Genomic DNA, 26,281 nt, shown 5'->3' on the forward strand with positions numbered 1-26,281 from the left:
GGCCTCTTTGTATATTTTAAATTGTTTCATAATGCTTCCTTCTTTTTAATTTTTTATGTTTTTGTATTGGCCTTTAACTATCACTATGTAGTCCAGGCTGATCTTGAACCCTTGGTTACCAAGTATGAGCCACCATGCCAGACTTTCTATCCTTCTTAGTTGTTAAAATTTATTCTGTCAGTGTCTTGTTTGAATTGTGGTCAGATAACCCATAGGAACCAGGTATGGTGACGCACACTTGTAATCCCAGTGCTTGAGAGACTCTGTCTCAACATCAAATGAAGCCAGGTGGTGGTGGCTCATACCTTTAATCCCAGTACTTGGGAAACAAAGGCAGGCAGATCTCTGTGAGTTTAGGGCCAACCTGGTCTACATAGAGAGTTACAGGACAGCCAGGACTGTTTCACAGAGAAACCCTGTCTCAAAAAACCAAAACAAAATCAACACCAAATGAATAAGTAGCCACCTGTCACGTGATTGGAGGCTGAGTTCAGTTCCTTGTGGTGGCAGCAGCCACGTGACTCCCCTGACAGTGCCCTCTGTCTTGCAGGCATCGAGTTAATCGCTGCATTCTATGGCTGCCTGTATGCAGGGTGTATACCTGTGACTGTGCGGCCCCCCCATGCTCAGAACCTCACAGCCACGTTGCCCACAGTGCGCATGATCGTCGACGTAAGTACCCTCCTTATTTATGTCTGATCCATTTCACAGATTCACTTCAGACAACTAAGAACCCTAATAACTTCCTGGTTCTGTAGTGCCAAGTCTCACGGTTTTCTACTAAAAACTCGCCCAGTTTGGTGTGGTGGTGTGTGCCTGTGACCCCAGCACTCAGGAGGCAGATGTATAACTGTGAGTTCGAAGCCGGCCTGGGATATGTAGAAAGAGTCTGTGTCAAAAACAGACAGACAGGCAAACAAAAACAGACTAGCAGTTGTCTCCTTCTATCTGGCCAAAGTGGCGATCCTCATGCAGTGAACAGAAGAGCGATGATCGGGGAGGTAGGGACCGTACATGTTCATCCCCAACACTGAGCGTAGAGCTGTGCTTAGTCATTTTCCATAAAGCTGGCCCTATCTGTTCTGAAAACCTGTCTGACTCTTTTCCTGCACAAGAACCAGTATAATTTTCCACATCAAGTTCTCCAGTCAGGCCACTTTTGTTTGGGTTAATTTTGTATATTTAGCATTAACAGGTGTGTAGCGGGAGGGACTCCTTAGGCCCCGCCCCCAGCTGAGAAGTTGACGGCTCCCAGAGGAGGGGAAGTTCCTTTCTTTAGAGGGTGGCCACTCGGAGGCCCCATATCCCGGTGGTTGAGTCCATGCCTGGGTGCCGATGGGCAGCACTAGCTGGACTCAGTAGCTTAAAAATAAATGAATTCAACATTATAAAAGAGGGACATGAAGCGAAGAGGGAGGTGAGGTGAAGGGACGTGGAGGAGGTGGTGGAGGTGAATATAATCGTGATACACTGCACATGTAGATAAAGTTTTCAAAGAAGAAATAAAATTAAACTTTAGAAAAGCTGTGCAGGGCTGGGATGTGGCTCAGTGTCTGAACACTTGTTTATCCTTAGCAACGCCAGAACAAACACAACCCCCTGGATTTTGTCTTGGGGGAGATCGAAGTTTTTACAGTATGTGAGAATTGAAGTTGAATAACTCTATATTGTGTCATATCCTGAGACCTGGGACAGAAGATCAGCCTGGGCCAGTGCGCTGTCTGGCTACACACTTCTAGTTGACGGGACATTTGTTTCTCCAGACACAGCTTTGGCTGCAGCATAAAGCCATGCTCATCACAGATGACTTCATTACAGTTTAATTCAGCAGAAATGTCCTTCTTAGCTCCTACGGAGAGGCCTGGGGAAGCACTGAGAGTTTCTTTCTGTGGACGCACTTTGTGTGTCAAAGTAGGTCACCTTGCCTTTCCCGGCAGAGCTGAGCGGAGCCCATTGTGTGGGCTCCTCTGTCTGGCTCCCTGGCCTCAGAGTGGTGTGCATTGTAGGTCTGGATTGCACACACCAATTCTGGGCGTGCCCACCCCCTCCTCCCTTTCCTTCTCACTCCAGAATCCATGTCTTGGTTTATTAGGTCTTTCCAAAGATTAGGGTTGCGGGGTCCTTCCTGAGAACATCACCATTGTGAGCAACAGCCCCAGTGTTCAAGATTAGGGTTGCGGGGTCCTTCCTGAGAACATCACCATTGTGAGCAGCAGCCCTGGTGTTAAAGATTAGGGTTGCGGGGTCCTTCCTGAGAACACCACCATTGTGAGCAGCAGCCCCGGTGTTCAAGTGTCCGATATCCTGGAGAATTAAGCTTGACACATTTTCAGAAATAAAAACAAAAGGGAAGAGAATGAAACAATCCTGGCCAGCATGGTGAGCAAGCTACTTCTAGCAGCGGCCAGTGCTAAGTCCTCTGATGTTTACTGCTGTCCCTTTGTTTCTAGGTCAGTAAAGCAGCGTGCATTCTCACCACTCAGACGCTAATGAGGTTGCTGAAGTCTCGAGAGGCAGCAGCAGCTGTGGATGTGAAAACCTGGCCGACCATCATTGACACAGGTGAGGGGGGATTGCCCCAGAGCTGCTACCATTCACTCCCAGAGAGTCTCCCATCTACACAGCTTTGTATTCTGACGCCTCTCATTGTCTGACATTCCAGAGACCTAGTGTGTACTTCCAACCTGCTGACACAGTAAAGCCGTGTCCAAGAGCCAGCCCGTAATAGGCTAAGTGCTCGTTAGTGAAGTATCTTGCTGGATGTGATTGCTCCTATCTATAATCTCAGGACTCTAGAGTCTGAGGCAGGAGGATTGTTAGTTCAAGCCCAGGCCTAGCCACAGTGTGAGACCCTATCACGGAAAAGGGAAAAAAAAGGCAAATAGTGTTTTGGTGATGCTTTTAGCATCATCCCCAAGGTGCTTATGTTTTATGGCTAGATACATGTAGGTCCATATAAAATATTGAGACGGGGCTGGAGAGGTCGCTCAGTTGGTAGCTATGTAAGAAAGAGTGAGAAGCTCCCTTTGATCTCCAGGAACCATGTAAACAGCTGGACCTGGAGGTGTGGTGATAGGTCCCTCAAGCTTGCTGGCCAGTCTAGCCTAACTGGTGAGCCCCAGGTCCCAGTGAGAGATCCTGTCTCAAAAAAACAAGGTGGGGGGCTGGAGAGATGGCTCAGTGGTTAAGAGCACTGACTGTTCTTCCAAAGGTCCTGAGTTCAATTCCCAGCAACCACATGGTGGCTCACAACCACCTGTAATGAGATCTGGTGCCCTCTTCTGGCCTGCAAGGACACATGCATGCAGAACACTGTATACATAATAAATAAATAAATCTTTAAAAAAAAAAAAAACAAGGTGGATGACTCCCGAGAAATGACACCCTAGGTTGACCTCTGGCCTCCATTGGCACACAGACACGTACACACATACATGCAGACCTGCAGATACACATGTACCTAGACACACCTAAACATGTCTACACACACACACACACACACACACACACACACACACACACACACACACACACAATCTGACCCTTGACTTGTAGGTGTGATGTAATTGAAACAGCAATGGACTAGAAGTCAGAAGACCTGGGCTCTAGCTTGAGATTCATTAACTGCTATGTAACCCATTCTACAATACTGTTGCTGTACTCCAAAGACGAAATTATCAAAGGTGATGCCAAATGAAGACCAAAAAAAAAAAAAAAAGATTTATTTAACTGGGTGGTAGTGGCGCACGCCTTTAATGGGGGGTAGGGGGACAGAGTTAGGTGGATTTCTGTGAGTTCCAGACCAGATTGGTCTACACAGCCAGGGCTGTTACACAGGAAAAAACCTGTCTTGAAAAACAAAAACAAAAAAAAAAAAGGAAGGAAGGAAGGAAGGGCGAACGAACCAGGATGTATGTGATTTTTAGGTGATATTCAGACATGGAACTAGCTGGAGGATTCGGGGAACAGGAAGAGTTGGGGTTCTGCACTTAGGACCTAAATCCTGACACCTCTGCTGCTCCTGAGTATCCTCCCTGGCGTGGATGAAACTGTGTGTAAAGGGAGGCTTGTAGAGCTCGGCAGAATGTACCGCTGGAGTGTGCTGCCACGGGGTACCACACAGCCAGCAGAATGTACCGATGGAGTGTGCTGCCACGGGGTACCACAGAACCAGCAGTATGTACCGCTGGAGTGTGCTGCCACGGGGTACCACACAGAACCAGCAGAATGCACCGCTGGAGTGTGCTGCCATGGGGTGCCACAGAACCAGCAGAATGTACCGCTGGAGTGTGCTGCCACGGGGTACCACAGAACCAGCAGAATGTACCGCTGGAGTGTGCTGCCACGGGGTACCACAGAACCAGCAGAATGTACCGCTGGAGTGTGCTGCCACAGGGTACCACACAGCCAGCAGTATGTACCGCTGGAGTGTGCTGCCACGGGGTGCCACACAGCCAGCAGTAGCCACCCAGTGACAGGGAGATCTTAAATCCACAGTTGTTTCTGAACTCAGACACCAAAGGACCATCATAGGGCATGGTTGGGCTAGAGACATCTTGATAGTCTTTGTTTTGACTTAAAAAGAAAATCTGGGATAAGGACAGGCTATCCTAGCATGTCTAGTTTTCTGCAGGACCAGCAGGGAGCCCTGCTCAGGACTGTGTGCATGTTAGGCAGTCATTCTGTGTCCCCAGCACTGGAAGAGTGTTCCAAATGAGTGAAAGAAAGTAATTCCAAATTCCAGAGGAGGGAGCTGTCCAACCTTGAGTAGCTGTGGTAAAATGTTCAAAAGCAACGTAAGGAAGGACAGGTTGGCTCCGCTCACAGGTGAAGGTGCAGTGCATTGTGGGAGAGCCGGGGCAGCGGGGCTTGGGGCTACAGCTGCTCACCCTGACTGCAGCGGGAGGAGGAGAGCATTGACACTCTTGTGTGTCTAGCCTTTTCGTTGTTATGTGGTACAGTACGGTGCCATGCTCCACTAGGTATTATATCTGAGCTCAGGTACCTAATCAAGATTATCCCTCATAAGTATGACCAGAAGCTAACGTGATCCAAATAATCCCCCCATGCATGTGCCTGGAGGCTGTCCCCCAGGGGATTCCAGATCCTGTCAGGTTAATAGTCAACACGGTCATACCATGCATGGTTAATACAGCATCCTACTCTGTAAATGATGTGCTTTAATGAGAAACAGCATAACAATAATTAATGCATTTTGAGCATATACACAATTGTTATTTTAAAAGTGCTTCATGTAGGGCCTGGAAAGATGGCTCAGTGGTTAAGAGCACTGGCTGCTCTACCAGAGAACCCAGGTTCAGTTCCTAGCACCCACATGGGCAGCTCATAGCCACTGTTCCAGTGGGATCCAGGCCCCTTCTGACTTCTTCAAGAGGCTCCTGCATGCGTGTGTTACACATACATACACTTAGGCTCCACATATAAAGTAAAATAGCAAATAAAATTTTAAGGGTTTCATGTGAGCTTACTTTCCAGTAACCCTAGGAAGGTAGGTATTTTAGAGATGTGTTTTAGAATAAACTGAAAGAGATGTCAAGGGAAAGGAACCCCAGGACACGGAGCTGTAGCACAAATTTTAAAAGTCCTTATTAATAAAAACAAACCTGGAGCCAGGCATCGGGGTGAATGCTGAAAGATCAGAGAGACAGAACAGGCCACAACTAACCTCACCTCGCCAACTTCTCAGCCGATTCTGTTTCCTCAAACTGGAAGCCTCTGAGTTCGTATCCGGAATGAATCTCAGCTAAACTGCTGCTAAAAGCCTAAAAGCTTAACTGACCCTAGTTCCTGGTCCTCACGCCTTATATACCTTTCTGCTTCACTCCCTGGGATTAAAGGCATGTGTCATCATGCCTGGCTGTTTCCAGTGTGGCCTTGAACTAACAGAGATCCGGATGGATCTGCCTCTAGAATGCTAGGATTAAAGACGTGTGTGCCACCATTTTCTGGCCTCTATATCTAGAAGCTATTCTGTTTTCTGACCCCCAGATAAGTTTATTGGGGTGCACAATATATCAACCACACAGAGCTGGTGACACAGTTTACCTCTGGGATTGACGCCAGCATTTTGCTTTTCACCAAGATGTTATCCATTGAGACGTTTGCAGATGAATCCATCTGGTATGGCGTTGCAGGTATCCTTTGCCCAGCGGCGTCACAGCCCTACCTTGCATTTGAGGATGACAGTGGTGAGCTGCGGGGTGAGACATGAGAAGCTCAGGCCTTCACACATGCCAGAAGCTGGCCTTGACTGTGGCAAAGCCATGGAGGCAGTGAACCATCAGTGGTTTCTGTGTTCCAGCATGGTTCAGCTTTACATCGAGTTTCGTCTTTGCATTGCAGATGACTTACCCCGGAAACGGTTACCTCAGCTGTATAAACCGCCCACTCCTGAGATGTTGGCGTATCTTGATTTTAGTGTCTCCACAACCGGCATGCTTACGGGAGTGAAGGTAAATCCTCTCACTCTGTTCTGGTGAGATGCCAGCCGCAGGGAACGGACATGCCCGCTCTTCCAGGGAGGCCAGCTGGCCGTACCAGAGGCCAGTGGGTGGAGGAGGGTCAAGTGTCCTAGCTGTATTTAACTCTGAGCACTGGCTCTTCCGGAGAAAGTTATCCCAAAGGATTTGCACTGTGAAGTGCTGTGGCCTCATACGCGTGCTCCACATAGTAAGAGCTCTAGGTAAGGCCAGCGTGCAGCAGCCGTCAGCTCAGATCCTGTGAGACGGTCAGCTGCAGGGTGGAAACCTGTCTGCTTGGTTTGCGCTTAGGCCAGGCTGTGCAGCAGTACGTCCGTATGTCATGCGGAGCTTGTGGGCCGAGCTGGAGAGAGCAGCGCTGCCCTGCGCCAGCTCCACCCGTGCGCCCTTGCTTTGCAGATGTCCCACTCCGCGGTCAACGCCCTCTGCAGAGCCGTCAAGCTCCAGTGTGAGCTGTACTCCTCGCGGCAGATCGCCATCTGCCTGGACCCGTACTGCGGCCTTGGCTTTGCGCTCTGGTGTCTCTGCAGGTAAGAAGGAGAGCCCGCCTGGGGGCTGGGGCTGCGGCCATCGCATCCTCCTCCCCTTTGCTCTCTTGGTTTGGCTAACTTGAGTAAAGCCCTGCTGTTCCCAGTAGGAGCACTCGTGTCTTTCTGACGCTTGTGTAGGTTCGTGTGCACTGCTTTTTTGCCCTCCTCACTCAGCTTTCTGCCCGATAACGTGGCACTGCCCCTGTTTCCTGCTTTCTCTGCCATCCCATGACCCTAGTTATAGAAGCCGAGCCAAGTAGAAGGATGATTCTCAGGTGAAGTCTGGCATGTTTGACAGCCAGGATGTCCCCCAGGCTTGGCAGGAAGGCATGGTGGGATGGAGTGACATCATGTGCCAGGAACGCGGCAGTCTGCCCTGACCAGATTGCTTCCTGAGGACTGGCAAGTCCCTGCTCTTTCCACTGCCTGCCAGGAAATGGTATCTCAGGCCTGAACTTTCACTTCCTGTACAAACGCCATGAAGGTTTCACGAGTCCCTGTCACTCCTCAGCACCTTCCTTCTGTGTCCCTGTCTTCACTGGGGTGGGGCTGTCCACGGAGTCCAAAGTAGAATGTAGCTGTCATCTTCAACTTCCTCTGCCAGTTCCGTGCAGTGTCCACTGGTTCCGTTGTTCCCGTTACCTGCCGATATATTGAAATCGCTTCTGGGTCTTGGAAAAATTAAACAAGACCAAGACTGGAAATGTGTACCTGTAGTCCCAGGAACCTGAGAGGCTAGGCGAGCACGGTTGTGTAACAAGACCACCTCTCCAAAAGGGGAAGGAGCGGCTGGGGAGACGGTGCAGTGGTGAAGAGCACTTGCTGCTCTTGGGAAGAACTCACGTCCAGTTCCCAGCAGCCACGGGGCACCACAGCTGTCTGTGGCTCCACTTCCAAGAGACCTGATGCTCCTTCTGACTTCCAGAAGCACACACGTGATACACTTACGTACATCAAGCAAAATACTCACATACATAAAATACAAACAGCCAAGTAGCAGTGGCGCACGCCCTTAATCCCAGCACTTAGGAGGCAAAAGCAGGTGGATCTCTGTGAGTTCGAGGCCAGCCTGGCCAGGTCTGCAAATCAAGTTCCAGGATAGCCAGAGCTGTTAAACAGAGAAACTGTCCCAAAAAAATAAAATAAACAAAGTCTTCTTTTAAAAGGAAGACAAAGCAACAGAATGGGTGCCAGCTCGCTCCTGTAAGTCAGGCTTGGGAGACTGCAACAGAGGGTTGACCATGAATTCAAGTCTCCTGCTGTGGGCTAGTGGGGTTATTGAAATTTTATACCCTTCCATTTTACGTGGAAGAACAAATCTAATGAGGCCGGGAAATGCTGGCGCACGCCTTTAATCCTGAAACTCAGGAGGCAGAGCCAGGTGGATGTCTGTGAGTTTGAGGCCAGCCTGGTCTACAGAGCGAGATCCAGGAAAGACACAAAGCTACAAAGAGAAACCCTGTCTCAAAAAAAAAAAAAAAAAGGCTAATGAGGCCTTCTCTGGACTGGATGGACCGAAACCCCAGCTCCGCTGTTACTGGACTCCTGGGTTTAGAGGGCTAGACTTCGTGGCTGTAGATCTTCTAGGTGACTCCACATTCCTTCAGTTTTGTCCCCCTGCACTGTTGGAACCCAGCCCTGGCCACCCCTCACCCAAACTCTGTAGTTCCTTCTAACCATCTCCCGGCCATGGTCCGCTCCAGCTCCAGTTCCTGCTCCACGGTGGTTCATGACGACTTAGGGCCCCACTTCATGTGACCCCAGCCTCGGGCCTCGCTCCCTCTGCACTCTGTTCCAGGGATGCGGGGCACGCTCCATACTTCTATATGCTTCTCTCTGCCTTCTCTCCCCATCCCACTTCTAGACACTCATCTGGAGTGCTCCCCACTTAGTGGAGCACCCCACCCCCACTTCCTCAGTTTGAGTGGACTCTTTCTCCGGTGCTCTTGCTGGTTCTGTGAGGTGGTTACCACACCTACCCGAGCCTGCTTTGTTTGCGGTCACGTGTCTTGCGAGTCCTGCAGGAGTAAGATGAATGGTCAGCCGTGCACCCCTGCGGCCCTCTGCCGCCTCTCCCCTGCAGTGCTCTAAGGGGCTGGAGTCAGCAGGTGGCAGCCTCCACTTCCTCCTTGCAGCGTCTATTCCGGTCACCAGTCCGTCTTGATCCCTCCTCTGGAGCTGGAGAACAACCTCTTCCTCTGGCTGGCCACCGTCAACCAGTACAAGATAAGGGACACCTTCTGCTCCTACTCGGTGATGGAACTCTGCACTAAAGGCCTGGGGAACCAGGTGGAGGTGCTGAAGGTGAGGAGCCAAAGGTCACAGCAAGTGACCGTCCTAAGAGCTTTGACGACGTGGCCAGGGCTTGAGAAAACTGGAGCAGGGGGTGGTAGACATGCTTGGCTGCCCTCGATCGGAGAGTTTAACTTGCTCTTCCTAATTTAGTGCATTCCCCAGTAAAGGAAGACCTCAGAACACCCCTAAAGAAAAGGTCCTCACTTAGGCGTGTATCCAGTGTCCACACATGAGGATGTCAAGTACTGAAGTCTCTTCAACAGAGAAGTAGGGCCAGACCTAAAACAAAAGGTGGAGAGTTAGCTGCCCAAAACTCTGGGCTTGTTTTTCTACTGGTCCTAATAAATGAGGAAATCTGAGGGAAAGTGGGCAGGAACAGAAATACATCCGAAGAAAGAAAAGCCAAAGAGTTCGGAGTTTAGGGTGAACTCTTTGTGGTGGTGGCAATGAAACCCAGGGCCCTGTGCATCCTAGACTAGTGCTTTCCCATCTACTCACAGCCCAGCCACAGCCATAGCCTGGCCACAGACACAGCCACAGCCACAGCCACAGCCCACACCTTAAGAATTTAGATTAAACAAGAAAGACACAGAGCAGAGAAGATCTCCCCGTGGGCGATTGTGCTGAGATGTTTGAGCATTTCCTTTCTGAAGCTGCTTGGCGCCATGTCTGGACTGAGAAAGTAGCTCTTGGCTTTTCCTGAACAAGAAGGGATCTTCCTAACTGTGTTTCTGGCACCAATGTCTTCCAGACCCGAGGGATCAACCTCTCCTGCATCAGGACCTGTGTGGTGGTGGCAGAGGAGCGGCCCCGCATCGCCCTCCAGCAGTCCTTCTCCAAGCTCTTTAAAGACATCGGTCTGTCCCCTCGCGCTGTCAGCACGACCTTCGGATCCAGAGTCAATGTGGCCATCTGTTTACAGGTAACGCCAAGAGATGGGTCTTGCTGTTGGTGCTTCTTCGAGACAGTCGCCTTGTGTTTCCTCACCTCTAACTCCAGGCGGTCTTCCTGCCTTGGTCCTCTGAGAGCCACGTGGACTGTGAGCTTCTGCAGTGGGGACTTAAAGGCCACACTGCTCTGCTTACTTCCTGTGGGACGTAGGCTTTTCATCTGGCCTTCTCTGTGTCTCCTTGTGTAGTCTACACCGTGACACTTCTGCTTGCCCCAGGGTTGGCTGCAGGTCTGCAGTTACTAGGGAAGCCCTGAGACAGCACAGGCCAGTGGCTCTGAGACCTGCTTGCATTTTATTAATCAATATACAATATACAGCCTCTTTTATTTATTTATTTGTTTTTTCTGAGACAGGCTTTCTCTGTATAGACCTGCCTGTCCTGGATCTCACTCCGTAGCCCAGGCTGGCCTTGAACTCACAGAGATCCACCTGCCTTTGTCTCCCGAGCGCTGGATTAAAGCTGTGTGCCACCGCTGCCTGGCTAATATTACAGCCTTCTTTTTTTCCTATCCCCTACATATTTTTGCCTTTTTAAAATACACCTGTACCTCTCCTTTTTGCCATGTTGTCTTGGTGGGTCTAGAACAGTCTGATTTTATGCTGCTTGAAGGCTCATGAGTACATGGGCAAGAGTGAAAGGTGGCCAAGACATTGGGTCTCCTATGACCATGGTCACATGGCTTGCAGGAAGTGCTGTGATACTTCCTGTGAAGTCCCATTGTGTCCCTTGCTCCCATCCGTTTTGGCATGGTGGCTTCTCTCGTCCCTGCTCTGAGCCCTGTGCAGGAAAGCCCCTGCGTCTGGTACTGTTTCATCGCTTCAGAGACATCTCAGAAGACACCAGGCCCAGGGCTCCCCTACCTACTGGCTTTGCCGTCTCCCTTGGTTGAAGGGAAAGCGAGAGTGAAGATTTCAGTGGACGGACGCCTGCATCTGTGGATGTGGTCCACAGGGCAGTCCATTTGCACCTGTGGATGTGGTCCACAGGGCGGTCCATTTGAAATAAACACTGTGCTGCTTTGTTCTTCTTCAGGGAACCTCGGGACCTGATCCCACGACTGTGTATGTAGACCTGAAGTCGCTGAGACATGACAGGTACAGTGAGCAAAGAGCTCGGCCTCAGGGTCAGCACCCCTGATCCTCTTCCTGTTTAGATCTTGAGGGGAGATAAAGGAAGGGAAAGGATTCCTGTCTATTATTAAAAGTGATAGAAGTTTTGCTTATAAAAAGAAAGCTTTAATTCTCACAGTTGCTTCTTTGGTGTTTGTTTGGTTTTTACACCCAAAGAGGTGGGATAGGATTTGAAACGCCAGTTTGTTATGTAGCCTAAGCTGGCCTCAGCTTCACAGTCCTCTTCCTGCCTCTGATTCTGCTGGATCTCAGGCATGTGGACCATGCCTGGCTTGCTGCGCTCTTCTGTAATTAAAATGTAACCTTAGTTCCTAGCTATATAAAATATTTTTGTGGGACCGAGCGTGGTGGCACACACCTTTAATTCCAGCACTTGGGAGGCAGAGGCAGGTGGATCTCTGTGAGTTTCAGGCCAGCCTGGTCTACAGAGTGAGTTCCAGGACAGCCAGAGCTGTACAGGAAGTCGCTGTCTTAAAAAGAAGAAAAAGAATGGTTTCTTTGCTCTGGGGCGGTCGAGATAAATGAGGCAGGACGGGGTCTGTGACAGCAGCGAATCCACTCCAGGGTTTGCAGCCGCTCCTCCTCAGCTGAGGAGATTTTAGCTTTGTCCCACAGCACTGCTGAGACACTGAGCCCTCTGCACACCAGGCTGGTGGCCGGTCCCTAGTGTTCCCACGTAGAGTCCAGGCTGCAACGTGGTGGTGGTTTATTTTTAGTGTGTGTGTCTGTGTGTATGTGTGTGTGTGTGTGTGTGTGTGTGTGTGTCTGTGTGTCTGTGTATGTGTGTATGTGTGTATGTGTGTCTGTGTGTCTTTTGTAGGCCGGAAGACAACCCCAGGTTTTGTTACTCAGTTCCTCGGGAACCATGCCCTTGTTTTGTGAGACAAAGCTCTCTCTGTGAGACCTGTGACTTACCAGTTCTGCTGAGCGGGCTAGTTTCATGGATGCCCTGGTCTCCACCTCCCAGCACTGGGACCATAGGCCTGTGCCAGCCCAGTTGGCTTCTGACATGATGCTGAGGATGGTCCTCGTGTCCTCCTGCGCCTACGCAGCATTCTTGCCCCTCTTCCCCAAAGATTTCACCATGCCTGGAACATTTTTGATTGTCACAGTGGGAGCTGCTGTTGAAATCTAGCAAATAGGGCCAAGATGTTGCTAACACCCTCCACAAACTCTGTCTGACCTGTGGCATCAAGAGTGCAGAGTGTAGGGCTGGAGAGATGGCTCAGAGGTTAAGAGCACTGGCTGTTCTTCCAGAGGTCCTGAGTTCAATTCCCAGCAACCACATGGTGGCTCACAACCATCTGTAATGAGATCTGGTGCCTTCTTCTGGCCTGCAGACACACATGCAGGCAGATCACTGTATACATAATGAATAAATAAATCTTTAAAAAAAAAAAAAAAAAAAAAGAGTGCAGAGTGTAAAAAAGCCTTGCTCTGCGGGAACAGGAGATGCCAGTCAGAGGCCTTGGAGAGACGGGTGTAGTGGTGAACCCAGTTTTAGAAAGACTGTATGCATTAACTGCTGTTCCTCTGCAGGGTCCGTCTTGTGGAACGGGGCGCCCCCCAGAGCCTCCTGCTCTCTGAGTCTGGAAAGGTACTCTCTTCTGCCAGCTGCTGGGGAGGGGAGGCCGGAGGAAGAGGCCGGAGCCTGAGGTTGGAAGTTCAGTAAACCCTAAGGTTAACTCCACAGTCTCACCCTAGTGGATGGTCTCACTAAGGATAAAGACAGATGTGGACTTATTTCCATATTGTTTAAACCCATGGCATGCCATTCTTACTGAGAACCCCGCAGAAGGTAACATTCAGTGCACACAGTACACAGATAAGCAGCCAGTCGGCTCTGTCTAAGCACTGATGGAGACGAGGTGCTGGCTCTGGGGGAGCTGGACCCCGGGGGCAGAGCATCTGCCTGTGCAGCAGCCGCTGCTCTGAGCATCACTTCGTCCCATCCCTCCATCCTCAGCATCTCCCCAGCCCGTATTGTCCCTCCTCCCTGCACTGTCCAAACAGAGGACAGGATGGTGACAATGTTTCAGGTTCCTCCTAGGAATCCTGAGGCACCGAGAAGAGAAAACCAAAGGAATCTCACGTAATCTATCCAGCAAATGTCACCCCAGAGGGAGCCGACTGCAGTTTTTGTTGTGTGGACTGTGCCATTAACTGCCTCATGTCTGCACTTGGGTACACACGGGCTCAGGAATGCCATGTCGTGAGGGCAAGCAGAGGCTCCAGGGAACTGTCTTTCATTCCCTTCATCCAGGTTTTAGCTATTTAAGCCCTGATAGTCGGTAGGTCTCAGCTTTAGAGACCCAAGCTAACAATTTCAACAGGGCATGACAGGTGACCAGAATGGCTGGCCAGCCCACCTGTCTTTTTGCCCATAACGGTCCTTGTACATGTTGGGCAGGCAGCTTACTGCTGAGCTACATTCCTGGCCCAGGATAAAGCTTCCGCTCAGCCAGCACCTGGTTTCTTTCCTCTCCGGAGGATGGAGGTGTGATGTCTCTTGAGACGCCAGGGCCACGATGTCTTCCCTGTTCTCACTGCTGCAGTTCCCCAGTTACAGCCCCTGACTGTGGTGTGGTCTCCAGGTGCTCTCCCCTGCTGTTTTGTCTTGGAAAGAGTTTACCCAAGGGTACCAGAGCCTCACTGCTGTGGCCCTGGGCAGAAGTTCCTCATCCTCTGAAGAGATGGCGTCCTGAGTCTGCTTTAGTTGGAGAGGGGAACTTCCTGGTCCTTGGGTCTCAACCAAGAAGAGAAAGGTAGACCAGAAACGAACAGAACAGTGCATCAGGGCCCTGAGTGAGGCAGCTCCTGCCATTTCTAGTCCCTCGCAGTGAAAGGCCAGTGCCTAGAGGCCGTTGGTGGTTTTGCAAGGTTAGAGTTTGAAGCCAGGCCTCAAGCATGCTAAACAGGCCTCCGCCAGTAAGCGAAGCTAAAGCCGGAGCCAGGAGCTTTGACTAAGCTGAACATTTGTATTTCCCTTTTGATCCTTAGATCTTACCTGGAGTAAAAGTGGTTATCGTTAATCCTGAGACCAAAGGGCCTGTGGGAGACTCTCACCTGGGTGAGGTAGGTGTGAATCTCATGTTCACTCTGAAATCACTAGCCAAGATTTTAAGGACCACACACTAACAGTTAGCCAGCAGAACTGGACTGAGCTCCATTCCCTCCATTGGGAATATCTGTTTTTGTTTTTGTTTTTTCTGGAAAGCTGTTATGGAAAGGGAGGAGGCTGACAGTGAAATCAAGACTGGGTAGAAATTTTCTCAGAGTTGTTCACTGCCCTCCTCTTAACTCAAAGCAAACCAGCCAAATGCTGCCTGCTCCCACCTGTGAAGAGCTGGAACCAGGCGGAGCCGCGTGTCTGCATCTTTAAAATCACATGAGTGTTATAGTCCAAACTCTATTTATGTATTTGCTTTAATATGAAAATCCTCTTCAGGCTCCTTCTGTTCTCCTTCCCCCAGCTCTCTGAGGACTGCCTGTGGACCCACAGCTTAGTGGGAGGAGTCCTGGCGGTGTGGGCGCCAGAGAGCAGCCCCCCCCTGCCGTGATCCTGTGCAGAGATGCCTCGACCACAGCAACTATTATAAGAAAAACCAGTTAATTGGGGCTGGCTTACAGTTTTAGAAATTTAGTCCCTTATTGTCATGATAGGCGTACGGAGACATACAGGCAGGCACTGGAACAGGAACTGCCTGATCTGTAGGCAGAGACAGACAGACAGACAGTCACAGACTCTGGGCTTGGCAGAGTCCACCCCTAGTGACACACTTCCTCCGACAAAGCCACACCTCCTAATCCTTGTAATCCTTTTAAATAGTGCCGTTCCCTGGTGATAAGAGTTCAGATGTGGGCTGGAGAGATGGCTCAGAGGTTAAGAGCACCGGCTGTTCTTCCAGAGGTCCTGAGTTCAATTCCCAGCATCCACATGGTGGCTCACAACCATCTATAATGGGATCTGGTGCCCTCTTCTGGCAGGCAATCATACATGCAAGCAGAAAACTGTATACATAATAAATAAATAAATAAATAAATAAATAAATAAATAAATAAATAAATAAATAAATAAGTCTTTTAAAAAATAAAAGCCGTTCTCATTCACACCACCTCAGCCAGTTACCAGTTGTCAAGGATGGGCAGGCTGCCCTCCTCACCAGACATGTTTCCTCGGCTCTAATATCGATGGTATGCACCTCACAGAAGGAATAGAGACTTTGTCACAGCTGTATGCACTGTACCTGTATCTGCAATGCTCAGTGACAGGCTGGCTGTCAACAAATCAAGGGGTGGCTGGTACTGTCAGTTGTCAGCTCTTGCCCTGTTTACGTTGTAAACTCAAGAGCCTTGTGCCTTGGTTACACAGAGTGTAGTGATTGTGCCTTGGTGCTTTTGTGGGAATCTGGAAGTCTGTGAGAAATGAACCCAGGGAGGCAGTGCAGCCTAGTGGTTAAGCCTCTGGTGCTAACTACCGGGGTGGGGCTCCTTTCTAGTCCTGTATCTTAGGGACTTTTTAGACTTTTCTTTCTACCTGTAGAGTGAGAATATCAGTGATGCGGCTGTGTGGTTGTCCAGTGTGTCAGAGCTGGTGGAGGTCAATGTCAGCTACATACTGCTGTGCTTGTGTTTTTAATCGGAAAATGAGATTTTCAAACAATAACAAACCGCTGTCATCACCTTTCCTTTCTTGCAGATCTGGGTGAACAGCCCCCATACAGCCAGTGGCTACTATACCATCTACGATAGCGAGACTCTTCAGGCTGATCATTTCAACACCCGCCTGAGCTTCGGAGATGCTGCTCAGACTCTCTGGGCCCGGACGGGATACCTTGGGTTCGTCCGCAGGACCGAGCTCACAGCAGCCACTGGAGGTATCTTCCACCCCGTTCTCTTCCCAGCTGCCTTGTTTACATAACACTGGCTAGCCTAGTCCACCCATCTGCACCCTTCAAACACATAATGGAGTCACGTTCTCCTGAAGTAGTAACCTTGCCCTCTGAGGACTGTCAGGAACAGGGTGCTGGAGCAGCTGGTAACCCTAGCAGTGCTCCTGGGTGAGTGGATGCTCGAGGCAGAGCAGAACTTCTTAGAGCTGACACCAACACTGAGCAAGCGGCGGCCCTTCCTCCTTCCTCTCTTCCGCCCTGGCACACCGTTTCGAGTCCAGGAGAAACAACATCCTCCATCACTGAGGGGGGGTTGGTTCTTTGTTTTTAATGGTGTTACTACATAGCCCAGGCTGGCCTCAAACTCACAGAGATCCACCTGCCTCGGCCTCTGTAGCGCTGGGGTTAAAGGTGTGCGCGTCCATGCTTGGCCTGGGAATTGTTTCTGAAGTGGACCGAAACCTGGTTTTTGTCAACGCTCTCCCGGAGGGTTCCCTAACGTCCTCCTCTACCCAGCTGATCATCACAGCTCCTCTGCTGCCCCTGCACACTTTCCTCCTCACTGGCGTTGGTGGCCACTGCAGAATCCTCCACACCAGCTATATTTGCACACAGAAGGACTGCTCCTGAAACACCATGGGCTGGAAAGGCCTCAGCTAGCGCATTTCTCCTTAGCCCAGCAGTGTGTATCATTTCTCCATATTTCTTTTCTTTTTTTTCCGGAGCTGAGGACCGAACCCAGGGCCTTGCACTTGCTAGGCAAACGCTCTACCACTGAGCTAAATCCCCAACCCCATTTCTCGCTATTTCATGGGGAAGCCGCTGTCAGCAGGGAGATGAGGGATGTGGTCCCTAGTCAGGTGACTGTGAGCAGACACTCGACCTGCTCTGCTCAAGAGTCTGAGCACAGTGTCCGCTGCCTCACGGAAATGATGTGCAGTTACGTGATGTGGTACATCCAGAGCTAGCACATGGAAAACACCATTGCTCCATTGCGGCTGTGTTTCTGCTATTATTTCATCATCAGAAATCCACTCTTACCGGGCTGGAGAGATGGCTCAGGGGTTGAGAGCACTGTCTGCTCTTCCAGAGGTCCTGAGTTCGATTCCAAGCACCCACATGATGGCTCACAACCATCTAGAATGAGATCTGGTGCTCTCTTCTGGTGTGCAGGGATACATGCAGGCAGAACGCTGTATTCATAATAAATAAATAAATCTTTAAAAAGAAAAGAAATCTACTCTTACCAGAAAAATACTGCAGAAGCCTCCTTCCTTCTGTGTGCTTGCTGGGTTGAACCTGGCCAGACTGACCTCCATGCTCCTCAGTCTGGAAACTGGTGCATGACCGCTGCCCCGTCTCAGGTCCTTTCCTCCCTCTCCCCTCCTCCAGCCATGTCTGACTAATTCTTGTTCACTTGTCAACATTTCTACAAGCTCTCTTCAAATCCTTGATTAGAGCTCATTTGTATCCCAACTCTGCAGAGTTCATGCCTGTCCATGCCTGTCTTCCTCTTAACTTGCTACAGAGGAATTCCTGTTTGTGTCTCCCCCAGCTAGGTCTTTTTAAAGAGAATACTTTTAGTTATTAACCTAACTATTGTATGTGTATATGCTGGAACCTAAGATGGCTGGGGGTGGGGGGGGTGTAGACTAGAGGACAGTTTGCAGGTCTGGGGACTCCTACCGCGTGTGTCCTGTTGACAGTCCCCCGCCATCTGCTCACCCGCCTCACCAGCCCCGTGTTGTCATTTGTGGCTCTCTGGCACTTAGCAGGGTTCTTGTCCCAAACAGTAATAAGAATGGCTACATTTTAGCACGGAACAGTGTACCACGCACCATGTCAACTACCTTACAAAATCATTTCAGTTATTTTTTTTAATTTGGGATGGTGAAATGGCTTAGCTGTTAGAGAATTTGCAGCTCTTCCAGAGGACCCAGGTTCAATTCCCAGCCCCTATCAAGAGGTTTACAACCACCTGTAGCTCCAGCTCGGGGGATCCAGTACCTTCTCTGGACTCTTAGGGCATGTACAGACATACAGATACACATATACACCCAATTAAAAAGTAAAGTCTTGCTGAGTGGTGATGGTACATGACTTTAATCCCAGGGAAGGCAGAGGCAGATGGATCTCTATGAGTTCGAAGCCAGCCTGGTCTACAAAGCAAGTTCCAGGACAGCCAGGGCTACACAGAGAAACCCTGTCTCAAAAAAACCCTCAAAAAAAATCTTTAAAAAAAATTGTGTGTGTTCATGCATACCACCACACAGATGTGGAGGTCGGAGGGAAACTCTGAGACAGTTCTTTCTTTCCACTTTTATGTGGCACACACCTACTGAGCCATCTCTCCAATCCAAACTAAATATATTCCTCACAGCAGCATTTTAACCTTATTTCTGTCTCACAGAGCAAGTAGCAGGACTCAAGACCTTATGGAATTGGCTGAGTCACAGCCCTGACTGGCGACGTCAACCCTGCGCTCTTAATGCCAGCGTGAATGGTACTTGGTGGCATCTGAAACATGCTTCTCTTCCTTCTTTCAGAGCGTCACGATGCCTTGTATGTGGTGGGTGCGCTGGATGAGACGCTGGAGCTGAGAGGATTACGATACCATCCGATTGACATAGAGACCTCTGTGTCCCGAGTCCACAGGAGCATTGCCGAATGGTAATTTCCCCATACAGCTATTCCCACTTCAGCTTTCGTAATGAGGAAAATTGATCTGGCTAATCAGCCATTTGTCCCACGCTAAGGAATATGTAGATCACTTTCCATCTTGGTTGCATGGTCCACTGTGGCCATCAAAGCCTGTTCACCAGAGCCAAAAAGGTCTTGGAGCCACCACGGAACATGGTGGGATGCTATGGACTGAGTCAGTTTGTAAGAGCAGACTCTCGTAGGCAGAAGAATTAGCAGGTCGCCTGCCTCTAGGAAGTCAGTATAATGTGGTAGGAACGACTGACTGTAGATCAAAACACTCATTTAGAGGCTCACCCTGGGCCGGGAGGTGGCCCAGTTTCCAGAACTCACTTGGTAGAAGGCGAGAACCAACGCCCACAAGGTGTCCTCTGACCCCCGTGTGGGCGTAGTGCACACAGACGCCTCCTCTCCCGGGCACGATCAGTAGATGACAGGAAGATGACTGGTGACGAAGTCGTGCCATGCTCTCTTGTGCTGGTCAACAAAGGATCAGATCAGCATGTGCTTTTTACACTGTCCGCGGGAAGCCAGTGGGAAGGACGGGGTTACCATTTCAGCTGGTTTGTGCATCGCGGGAACTTGCCTGCGTTTCCCTCACCCAGGGATTAGCCAACATCATACTGATGGCAAGCTCACTAAAATTAAAACTGAGTTTCACCACTGGTTTTCATTCTGGGGTTTGGTTTGGTTTTGTTTTTAACTTGTGTGTTTGTGTGAATGTATGCCACATGTATGAGGGTATCCATGGAGTCCAGAAGAGGGTGCTGGGTCCACCCACAGCTGGAGTTACATGTGGTTATGAGCTGCCCGACACAGGTACTGGAATCAGAGCTCCCGTCCTCTGCGAGAGCAGCCAGTGCTCTTAACCGCTGAGCCGTCTCCAGCTCCAAGAATTTTTTTGGTTTTGTTTGTTTTGAGACAGGGTCTCTCTCTGTAGCCCTAACTGTCCTGGACTTCCCTTTGTAGATCAGGCTAGCCTCAAAATCACCGAGATCCGCCTGCCTCTGCCTCCTGAGTGTTGTTCCGGGTTCTCAGTGCCTGCGGTTCCCTCTCTGTTTAGCTCCACGTCCTCCTCCAGCCTGCCCCTTGTTGCCTGACCACGGTTTCTGTGATAGCTGCTCGTGCTTTCCAAATACCCCTTTGTCTAAGATGTCCTCGCTGCGCATGTTGACCTGTATGCCAGCACTGAGGGACAGACACAGGAACATCTAGAGTTGCAGACGAGCCGGGGCTACCCAAGGAAAAAAGCCTGCCTCAAAACAAACACACAAAAAAGGAGTCTTGTGTGTTGCCCAGGTCAGAATCTCTCTCCAGACCTAAAACCAGATTGATCAAGGCAAGAACATCTCTGCATGAAGAAACTTGTGTAAAAGCATGTAGGGAAGTTGGTGCCCTAACTGATTTTAAATATTCCACTTTAGTCTAACCAAATATTACTTCTGTCTATCTTTAATGTTTGGAATCATTTAGCGTTGTATATCGAAAGCCGGCTCTACCTTCTGATACAGTAACCCCCCAGTGCAGAGTGTGTCGGCCTCACAGCGCTTTCACACGATGTGTGACACCCTGCTAGCCGCAGAGATTGTGTTCAAGAGAGTTTAAGTCAGCCGGGTGTGGGGCACACCTCCAATCCCAGCACTCGGGAGGGCCTAGGCAGGCGGATCTCTGTGAGTTCGAGGCCAGCCTGGGCTACAGGGTGAGTTCCAGGACAGCCAGGGCTGCACAGAGAAGCCCTGTCTTATGGGGCAGGGGAGCGTAAGTGAAGTCAGACAGATTGGCTCACCTGAGCGAGAGAGACCATCTCAGACAAATAGACGACACTTGAGTTGAAGAGTACATGGGAAGAACATTGGCTGGCTGCCCTTCTGTCAAGACTCTGCGTCTCACAACAAGGGACAGGTGGACAGTCAGGCGTCACTGCCTCTCCTGTCTCTACAGCTGTGAGCACCTGTGTGCGGTCCTTCCTCCCGGAACAGCTGCTCTGCCTTCCACCCGGTCCCAGACTCGGACACGTGTGTCCTCAGTTCAGGCACGTGTGTCCTCAGTTCAGGCAGGCCCACCCTCAGATCTCAGAAAATGCTGGAAGCGTCAGCTGGTCAACTGTCACAGACATGGCTGCTGGCCTAAGGCTGGCATCTAGCAGAAAAGACTTCTGGGGGATGGGCGTGCATCTCAGAAGATAGCACAAAAGACACTTGGTGCCGAGCCTGATGACCTGAGTGGAATCCCCGAACCCAAATGGGGAAGGAGAGAACCGACTCCCAAGTTACCCTCTGACCCCGTGCACGTGAATCCTCCCCACGATGAATTCGAAAGAAATGTTTTAAAGATGAAGGTGCTGGAGAGAGGACTTATTAGTCAGGAGCGATGGCTGCTCCTGCAGAGGATGCAGGTTCTGTTCTCAGCACCCACGTGGTCACTTACAACCAGCTGGAACTCTAGTTCTGGGGACCCAACATTCTGTTCTGACCTCCGGCCTCCTGGGGCCCTGCATGCATGTGGTGCACTTACATACATGCAGGTGAACACCCATAATCATAAAATTAAAATAATGAGTACTTTCAAAGGATGAATATTAACTGAGTGTCTTTGGATTTCAGTGCCGTGTTCACGTGGACCAACTTGCTGGTGGTGGTTGTGGAGCTGTGTGGCTCTGAGCAGGAGGCCCTGGACCTGGTTCCTCTGGTGACCAATGTGGTTCTAGAAGAGCATTACCTCATCGTTGGTGTTGTGGTTGTGGTGGACCCGGGGGTCATCCCCATCAACTCCAGAGGAGAGAAGCAGAGGATGCACCTCCGAGACAGCTTCCTGGCCGATCAGTTAGACCCTATCTATGTGGCCTATAACATGTAGCGGGCCTGTAGGGCCATCCTAAGGCTCAGAGAGACCCGAGGCCCGCGGCTAGGGGCAGGCTTGCAGCTGACATGAAGATGGCTCCAGAGCAGCCTTCATCTCATCCTGTGCAGTTCTGCAGCCCCAGAACACCCAGGAAAGGGGAATTCTGCCACAGCACGTACTGACGCAGGTCCATGCATGTTGCATTTCCCCATCTGGTATACAGACCTGTATTTTTACCTAATATTTAGACTTTTGTAAGGGAGTTCAATGAATTCACATGAAGGGGTATCTGAGTCCCACAGTTCCCCGCTCTGTACTGTATTTTGCCATTTTCCCGTAGTCAGGTGTTCTGCGGGGTTTCTTAATATGAAACTACCAAGCTTGAGTCAGCCCGTAAGCAAATCAAATAACCTGTGTGAGAGCCGCTTTATGTGTCTAATTCTCAGTTATAAACACCTGACCAGTGTTTAATCGTGTAAATAAGAGTGCGCATAACTAACTCAGCTAAGGAACCGACCAATCGGCTTGCCTAGCTGCAGCCGGCCAGTGTAGCTGGGCTCCCGCAGCTGGCCCGGCAGCAGCGCAGCGCCTCCTGTCTGTGGGGTGTGGGCGTGCACTAGGGCTGCCTGTGTCTGTTTTTACAGCTTGTATTCCCAGAATTAGCTTGAGCTTCTAAGGATTCTTCAACCCATTCCTCTGAGCTGAAAAAAGAAATCTCATGTCGGAATTTTCAAGGTAGCTAAGATTCATCCGTTCCTAACCCACTGCGGAACTGCGGTAGTTCACTCGGGCCAGTGTTGAAACTGTTTTCGCATTTAGAGTGACTGCAGAGAATTGCGAAGTTCCGCTTTTTCCATGCTCTGTGTCTGCAGGTGTAGAGCTTCCCCCACCCCTGAAAACTGAGGAGTGAGCTCTGTCCTCCGAAGTCTGAGGGCGAACGCCAGGCTGGGAGGCAGTGGGGTCAGCCAGCTCTTGAACTGTGGGCCACATGCGCACATCCTAACACTAACCAGCCGGGGCTGCCAGAATAGCCAGGCTCCTAGGAAACAGGGAAGTCTGATGTATGCAAGAAACTCTTTTGAAATAACTGGTGCCTGGGCCACACTCAGTGTTGGACTGAGTTTGGCCTCTGGCTCAGTTTCCTTTGGTCTGAAACTTCATGTATTTGAATATAGTTAAATTTTATTATTTTTTTCTTACAGAAATATTTTTAAAAATTAAAGAAAACTTCAAGTGAAAAAGAATTAACCTGTTAAATCAGAATGGTTCTCTTTGACCTGTTCTGGTCTATTGTGTAAATATTTATTTAGACTATTTTGATAATACATATTATTTACCCCACTGTAACATCCTGTAAACTAAATGTGTTTTTAAGCAATTTGTAAGACTTGTAATTACCCTAAAAATACGGTTTATTAAGCAAAGACCAGACTCTTCACCAGGCAGCACTCCTGGGCTACCTTCAGTCTCATGACTCAGCCTCTGTGGCCCTTCTCCATATCGGCCCCTCCCAGCTCCTGTTCCCCAGAAGGAAGACCTCAGAGCCTCCACCTCATTTGTGTTTTGGGTAGGATTGGTTTGCATGTGATGAGGGAGGTTGGGGTGTACAGGAAAGGGGTGCTGCCTCCTGGGCAGAGTGACATCCCATCCAGGAATCGCTTCATCTACAAAGGAAACAGCCTGCTTGTTTTGGAAGTCTTAAAACTGTTTTGCTTTGTTTCTTTATTTTTTTGTTTGTTTGTTTAGTTTCCTTTGTATTTTGAGATAGGGTCTTTCCACGTAGCCCAGGCTGGCCTGGAACTCCACCACCCCATTGCTGAGATTACAGACACATGTAAACTCTTAAAACAGTTTGTGATTCTTTACCAAGCAAAGCAGGTGCCTGGGTGTTAAACATTCTATGTCAACAATCTGCAAGTTCTAAGAAAAAAACTGTAGACCAATCTATCTTGAATGGTAACTCTTACAAATGCAAATTATTAACTTGTTTTCACCAGCCGGGGACACATTGTCTGAATAATGTAATATGAGCCACATCTGTAATTTAAACTTTCCTAATAACCACTTTTTAAAAAAAGGTTTCATTGTGTAACCCTAGCTGCTTACTCTCTCTGTAGACCAGGCTGGTGATAAACTCACAGATCGTCCTGCCTCTGCCTCCTGAGTGCTGGGATCAAATGTGTGCACTATACCCAGCTGAACACATCTTTTAAACATTTTTAAAGCATATGATTTTAATATATTTGCCAAAAGTACTATTACTTTGATATAAAATTATTGAAATTTTTTTTAGTTTTGGAAAACCTATGTGTATACTAAACACGTTTAGTTCAGACTGGCCACTTCAGGTCTCCGTGGCCCAGTGTGGCTAGTGGCTGTCATGTTGGGGAGTGTGGCCCAGATGTGGCTAGTGGCTGTCATGTAGGAGAGTGCAGCCCAGATGTGGCTAGTGGCTGTCATGTTGGGGAGTGTGGCCCAGATGTGGTTAGTGGCTGTCATGTAAGACAGTGCGGCCCAGATGTGGTTAGTGGCTGTCATGTAGGAGTGCGGCCCAGATGTGGTTAGTGGCTGTCATGTAGGAGTGCGGCCCAGATGTGGTTAGTGGCTGTCATGTAGGAGTGCGGCCCTATCACTCCTTCAAGCACAGAGCTGTGGCCAGTTCATCTCACTGTGGCCAGTTCATCTCACTGTGGCCAGCTCCCAGCGCTTAGGGCGATGATCTAGTTGTCATTCCCGGGTCCTCTTTTTTAAAACAATACTGGGGTAGAACACTCTACCACTGAGCTCATCCCACGTAGCCCAGGCTGGCCCAGAACCTCTGCTTTCTTCCTTCTTCATTGGAGTGCTGAGTTTGTAGCAGACGCCTCCACACCTTGCCTCAGGCCTCTAGCTTTTTACCCCTTCCTGATAATGACTGCTTCTCCCAGCCCCACCCCCACGGCTTGGCTTTGGGTCCATCCCCTAAGACCAGTTTAGACTAGTAGGACAAAAGCTGAGAGCTGTCCCTGGGGAGCCTCATCAGGCCTGGCTCCCTTCTTGACAGGGTTTGTGATAGACCCCTGAAGCAGACCTTAATCTCAGACTTTTTTCTTAAGAAGAGTTTCTGTTGATGGCCTCACTCTGGCCCTTTCCACGTTCAATGGAAACTTCCTGGTTGAACTGACAGTGAAAGCTGCCCCTCCAGTGAAGTCCATCATTAACAAAACAAAAGGCCGGAGACAGCCGGCCTGCAGCCCTTCCTGACAGCTGAACAGGGAGGCAGGGCTGAGTAAACTATCTTAGTTACACAAAACCCCATTTTTTTTTTTTAATTTCGTGTGTTTGTGTGTGTAGTAGGGTCTTACTGTATAGCCTGTGCTGGCCTCAAACTTGATGCTCTTGCTCAGCCTTCCAGTGCTGAAATTACAGGTTTGTGCAGCCAGCCGCACCTGGCAAGAGAAATCTAACCTGGAAATCTGTGAAGAACCTTTGGCCCTCAGGAGGGGGACTGGGGTGGATCAGGGAGTTCTTCTGGCTGCACACATGCCATCCCATGCACCTGAGCCTCAGAATGCACCGTGATCACAGAGGCCCTGTCCTCCCAGTGTGCGGTTGTGTTGGCTGGGCTGCTGGGGACCATAGCCTGTCTCCTCACTTTAGTCCTGGGCCATGCTTGCTTAATGCTCTCCTGGAATCCCAAGGGCCTGAGGCCTTAGGCTCTGCTGCGGTCTCCGCCCCCAGCATGGTGCTCAATATCTCGGCCAAATAAGTTCCTTTCCTTGAATATCCAGGAATTTTAAACTAAAGCAGTGGGGACTAGTCACCTTGCCCTGGAACTCCAGTATGACTGCCTTCGTGTTCCCTGTGTTGTCTGCTTTGATGTAAAGCCCAGAGTGTCTGGAGCCAGAGGCCGCGGCAGGCTTCTGCTTTCACTCAGCAGTCCTGATTTAGGCATGTGTAGATGAGCCATGAGATTTGTCCCGAGGAAGAGACTTAAAGACACATGAAGTTTTTAGTCCTAAATGCTGTTTTGTTTACTTTCTGTCAAGATGATATTTACCCCTGTCAAATTCAAACTATCGTACTGTGTAATTATGTATAAAGGTTTTTTTTTTATTTATTTGAAATTAGATTAGGTATACATTTTTAAATTTAACATCTGGCTGGACAGTGTTCTATTAACTCATTGAATGTGTTTCCTTTGTCTTGTGTTAATAAATTTTGATGCTTGATTGTGTTGAATCCTTCACACATTGGGTGGTGTGTGTGTGTGTGTGTGTGTGTGTGTGTGTGTGTGTGTGTGTGTGTGTGTGTGGAGATGGAACCCCAGGTCTCCTGCAGGCTGAGCAGCATTCACTCCAGCGTTCAGCCACACCCCCTTTCCAGGGCTGAGAACAGAGCTTCTGACAGTAAGATGGGGAGGGGGGGTGACTGCTGCAGTGGCCCAAGGAGAGCGCTGTG

The 26,281-nt window shown here is 49.7% G+C and overlaps 1 protein-coding gene across 3 annotated transcripts in view; it reads left to right on the forward strand.

Moving 5' to 3' along the window:
- The window catches only part of Dip2b (disco interacting protein 2 homolog B), a 199,100-nt gene extending 173,048 nt beyond the window's left edge, over positions 1-26,052 (forward strand). For all 3 annotated transcript variants that reach the window (XM_076556826.1, XM_076556825.1, XM_076556827.1), the window contains 12 exons: positions 551-672; positions 2,451-2,562; positions 6,364-6,473; positions 6,900-7,030; positions 9,166-9,334; positions 10,077-10,247; positions 11,311-11,372; positions 12,948-13,005; positions 14,409-14,483; positions 16,108-16,285; positions 18,847-18,970; positions 21,604-26,052. In XM_076556826.1, the coding sequence (XP_076412941.1) occupies positions 551-672; positions 2,451-2,562; positions 6,364-6,473; positions 6,900-7,030; positions 9,166-9,334; positions 10,077-10,247; positions 11,311-11,372; positions 12,948-13,005; positions 14,409-14,483; positions 16,108-16,285; positions 18,847-18,970; positions 21,604-21,856 (1,565 nt within the window). In that variant the 3' untranslated portion in view covers positions 21,857-26,052. The remainder of the gene's footprint in view (positions 1-550; positions 673-2,450; positions 2,563-6,363; positions 6,474-6,899; positions 7,031-9,165; positions 9,335-10,076; positions 10,248-11,310; positions 11,373-12,947; positions 13,006-14,408; positions 14,484-16,107; positions 16,286-18,846; positions 18,971-21,603) is intronic.
- Positions 26,053-26,281: the final 229 nt, after the last annotated feature.

This window comes from Peromyscus maniculatus, chromosome 20 (genome assembly GCF_049852395.1).
Source record: "Peromyscus maniculatus bairdii isolate BWxNUB_F1_BW_parent chromosome 20, HU_Pman_BW_mat_3.1, whole genome shotgun sequence".
NCBI classification, from domain to species: domain Eukaryota; kingdom Metazoa; phylum Chordata; class Mammalia; order Rodentia; family Cricetidae; genus Peromyscus; species Peromyscus maniculatus.